Here is a 4,499-nt window from a genome sequence, read left to right on the forward strand (position 1 = left end):
CAAACAAAAAAAACAACCCCACTGGGAGAGTCCTATTCTGTGCAGAAAACTCAACCCATACACATCACACCATGATCCTGATTACCGTGACTAACAAAATAATGACACCACTGCAATCACTAGCACAGCAATTTTTTTACAATGCATCGTCGCATTGGACTTGATAAGCAAAACACTCCAGGATAACAAGGCAAGCACACAATTACAATAAGAGGTTAGAACAAAAAGGAAAATAAGAGCAGAAGAGTCTATTATTACACATGTATTAGTTTAAGAAAATATTTTAGAGAGCAAAAGTTCACAGAACCTGAGAGGCTTTCTCTCAACAGTTCTACCTTTATCATATTTAAGCAATGACACGAGAAAGTACTCCCACTGACATTTCAGTCATTATTTTCAGAGGCAGGCTGGTTCTGCCCAGCTGTCAGGGCCAGCCAACCATTGTGGGACACAGATTCCAGCAGGAAGACTGAGACTCTTCATAAAATTTCCCATAACGAATCAAACTTAGGTTTTTAGCGTGCAAAACGAAGAGCTTAACTGTTACCGTAAGACCAGAAGTGCCAGTGACGAAGGCCTCATAATCCCACTACATGTATTACTATTACAAGGAAGATCAAAACAAAGATGTTTCTACAGGTTATAATGCCTCAACTGCTCGAATGAGAAACTGTCTGGTATTTTCATATTCTCTCTTTCCACAAATGAGTAATGAGTCTGGTTGGACCAGAGACAAACACCTTTGAACACACAATGTTAGTCCTCTCAGGTTCTTCTTTAACCAACCACAGTGCTCAACAAGACAGGGAAAAGGTCAGTTTGACCTCAGAGAACTTGCTTCCCTCCACAAAATACCAGGCTGATATGAACAGCCTTAGACACAGAGAGAGAAACCTTCTGACAGCACTCAGGCTTAAAGCCCCACCTGCTGCACATCAGTTGAGTTCGTAACTTTGAGTTTTGAGTGAGAGAGTTTTACGATACTTGCAAAACAAATAGGTTACCTAAGTGCTGTAGAGGTATTACATGACAAGAGAGCAACATACAAACAAAGGAGGATGTGAGATAAGAACAATAAGCCTAGATGGTTGAAAGAAAAGAAGAAGAAAACCACATTAGAGAACCACTCAACCACCCACAGTTAGCAACTGAACAAAGTACAGCAATTATATGAAAGAGAACAGACGGCAGTTCACTGAGCAACAACACCAGTTCTCCAATCATCTCAAAGAAGCAAAAAGCTCAAACGTACATCCCTGAAGCATGTTATTAGAAAGAAAGAAAGAAAATATAAAAAATTCCAAGCGGTGAGCTGGCACGATGACGAACTGAAACAAACTCCTTGCCATAGACAACATGCGATCTACCAGGCCCAATCTAAGCTCAGTGACAATGCAATACCATGACAGAAGTTTCTCATATCTTGGTGAGACAGCAAGTAGAGCTCTACATCTGGAGACAAACTCCAAAAGAGAGGGCATCACAAAAGACCTGACATCGTTGTAAAACTTGTCGTCAAAAACAATCGTATCAGACGTCTAGTTATGCCAGGCATCATATCGTCGCTCTTGTGATAAGATCAGCTACCCCACACAATAGCAATTTTTCTTTTATTTGACGAATCCATAGTGAATTATTCATTTCATATAGGCCTACTCAGTCAAAGACAGGCCTAAATTTTGACTGGAAATGCTCCTAAAACCTACTAACCCACTGGCTGTCAGGTCTGTGTGTGTGATGAAAGAAAAAGAAAAATGTTATTTGTCCTGTAAAATTTACTCTGCTGGGGTTCAGCTGGTCGTATCAACAAGGTGAAACAGCCTGCAGCATGCCACAACTCTACCCTGTAGCTAGCCCCTCAGAGCCTCCACGTCTCTGCCACTGATGAAGTTCTCCTTTACAAGTTGACCGAAGTACGAGAAAGAGACAAAGACATGAGACATCTTCATCATTCACCAGATCTTAATTTGAGATTTACATCCATTTCAACACAATTCATTTTAATTAAATTATCCAAAAAGTTCCAAAAACTTAATGTTCGAGATTGCATTCAAATTCAGGACGCCCATAAGACCAGTGCAAAACAACCGCATTTTCGAGATTGTATTCAAATTCAGGATTCCCATATAATAGACCAGTGTTTTATGAACTGAGCGAACACTGCGGCCCATCAGATCTAGTGAACTACAACAACAAACACAAAAATAAGAAAATTCCCCCCCCCCCTAAAAAGGTCCCTTCTTATAATACCCACAGGAGATTCTGTAATCCTTTAAGTTGTGAACACTGTGGGGGAAAGCCCACCATTCACATAAGTCAAAGTCATTCACTTTCACCCGCTGGCAGCTGTCAAAATATGCTGGGGGGGATTTACTGAACTGGCAGACAAGCGAAATATTGCCAGTGGTTAGAGCAGGGAATGACTGTTCCCCACACCCTAAGAGTCGCAGAAAGACATGAGCATCTGTTCAGTTTTTAGGGTGTTTACAAATCATTTCAGATCTTAAACATAAAATATTGTGAGAGGTCATTATACAAAAATTATTTAAATTTTAAAAAAAAACAGAAAAAATTATATATCATTTTTCTTGACCAGGTAAGTATACAATGTCAAAATTGCATCCTAAAAATAGGAGAAAACCAGTGTTTACACAAAAATACGAAAAAAAAAGTGTTCCAAATTTCAAGATCATATGGTGTGTCTCTCACCCCATTCCCCCCCCACCCCCCCAAGTCAGTCATATATTTGGAACATCTCACTCGGCTTTGTTCTTTTTGGGTGGGTCCGGGATCTGCTGGGAGACAGGGACCATGGACAGCAACAGGAAGTGGCGCTGGTACGCCAGGGAGTTGCGGAACTGAGCGTCGGTGCCGTGCAGTCGGTCCAGGATGCCCAGGGCTCCGTAGTTCTGGTTGAACCTGAGATATGTACAGACAGTCGTTAGACAGAAGTAACCCAGCTGTTAGAAACAACAGATTTTGAACACATTTTGCTACCTCAGAATTACAAAGTCTCTCTGACATATTGAGACGTTTTAAGTTACTAAGACCATGAGGCCAGAAACCAAATATTTTATATGCTCTATCAAAATCGTAAGACTATCCGCAGTCGTCATCAAGATATTCAAAGAATTGCTTTTTTGAAAGGCTCGACAGATTGTGAAACTCGAAATTTCTTTAATGGAAAATTTTTCAGATAGGACGGTGTAATTCTAAGGTAGCGATTTGTGTAGCAGCACGACACAATAACTGACACGCCACATTTTGACACGACTCAAACACTATGGGTGTCAAATCAAAGGTCTATTCCAGCACTACAAATGGGGGGGAAAATGCAAATGTCAAAAAACAAAAGTATTCATCCACCTGCTTTGCTCCACAGTCTACAGTCATTTTTTAATTAACTCTTTTCAGCCACAGTTGATTTCATGGATTTTCCTGAATAGCCCGAATTAAATTGGTGCTGTTGTTTCAGAATTAGCCTAAGTTTTTGTACCCCAACAATTTTGGCTTTGGACCTTCCTCATTCGCAAAACAAAACAAAAAAATAACCATTGCTAACCTCAGGGAAAAGCAGAGAGTAAAATTGAAGGCAGAAAAAACAGCTAGGTGTATTGAAACAGTATTTTAGTTACAATTTTGATTGGGAAAACGACTGGGATTTTAGATATAAAATTGTCAGTGACACAATGCTACCACTGGAAAAATGTACCTTCGAGCATTGAATTCTCGCAAAGAAAGGAAGTACCATCATGTCCTATTTTTCACTTGACCATATTATACAAACATGGATTCGGAGGACTGACCAATAAGAGTTAGGAGGTTTTTTACGTAGTCAAGAGATGTAAAATTAGCAACATACAATAACATACACCCATTTGCTCACAACTGACAACAAAAAGGAAATTTGTTAAGTAATTACAACTTACAAAATAAAAGGAAATTTGGTAAAGTAATCATGACTTATAAAAGAAAAGGAAATTTGGTAAGTAATAACGGCTTACAAAACAAAAGGATATTTGGTAAAGTTTTAAAAGGATATTTGGTAAGTAATCACGGCTTACAAAACAAAAGGATATTTGGTAAGTAATCACGGCTTACAAAACAAAAGGAAATTTGGTAAGTAATCACGGTTTACAAAACAAAAGGAAATTCGTTAAGTAATCACGGCTCACTTTTGGTGGTGGAAGTCGTGCGCCTCGGGTGAGGGGAGGAAGGGGAAGTGGTAGCCGCAGTGCGAGACGGTGGTGGACAGGAGCGCGATGGCCCAGAACATCCAGGTGGTGGCCAGGTGGGAACCCATGAGGAGGGGGCCGAGGGCCGGGGGCAGGATGTTGCTCAGCACATGCTCCACGGGGTGGGCGTAGATGGACACCACGCCGATGGAGGCCGTCCACTCATGGTGCACCTTGTGGATGTGCTTGTACAGCTTGGGGTGGTGGAACAGGCTGTAACATACACGGGTGAAAGGGTAAAGATCAATTGTGCATTGGAGGGGG

The 4,499-nt window shown here is 40.8% G+C and overlaps 1 protein-coding gene across 2 annotated transcripts in view; it reads right to left on the reverse strand.

Moving 5' to 3' along the window:
* Positions 1–297: 297 nt before the first annotated feature.
* Positions 298–4,499, reverse strand: part of LOC101864644 (fatty acid hydroxylase domain-containing protein 2) — a 12,278-nt gene continuing 8,076 nt past the window's right edge. For both annotated transcript variants that reach the window (XM_005104958.3, XM_005104959.3), the window contains exons 6-7: positions 4,176–4,448; positions 298–2,919 (exon numbers count right to left, since the gene is read on the reverse strand). In XM_005104958.3, coding sequence (XP_005105015.1) covers positions 2,757–2,919; positions 4,176–4,448 — 436 coding nt within the window. In that variant the 3' untranslated portion in view covers positions 298–2,756. The remainder of the gene's footprint in view (positions 2,920–4,175; positions 4,449–4,499) is intronic.

The sequence above is a fragment of the Aplysia californica genome, unplaced genomic scaffold (assembly GCF_000002075.1).
Source record: "Aplysia californica isolate F4 #8 unplaced genomic scaffold, AplCal3.0 scaffold00443, whole genome shotgun sequence".
NCBI classification, from domain to species: domain Eukaryota; kingdom Metazoa; phylum Mollusca; class Gastropoda; order Aplysiida; family Aplysiidae; genus Aplysia; species Aplysia californica.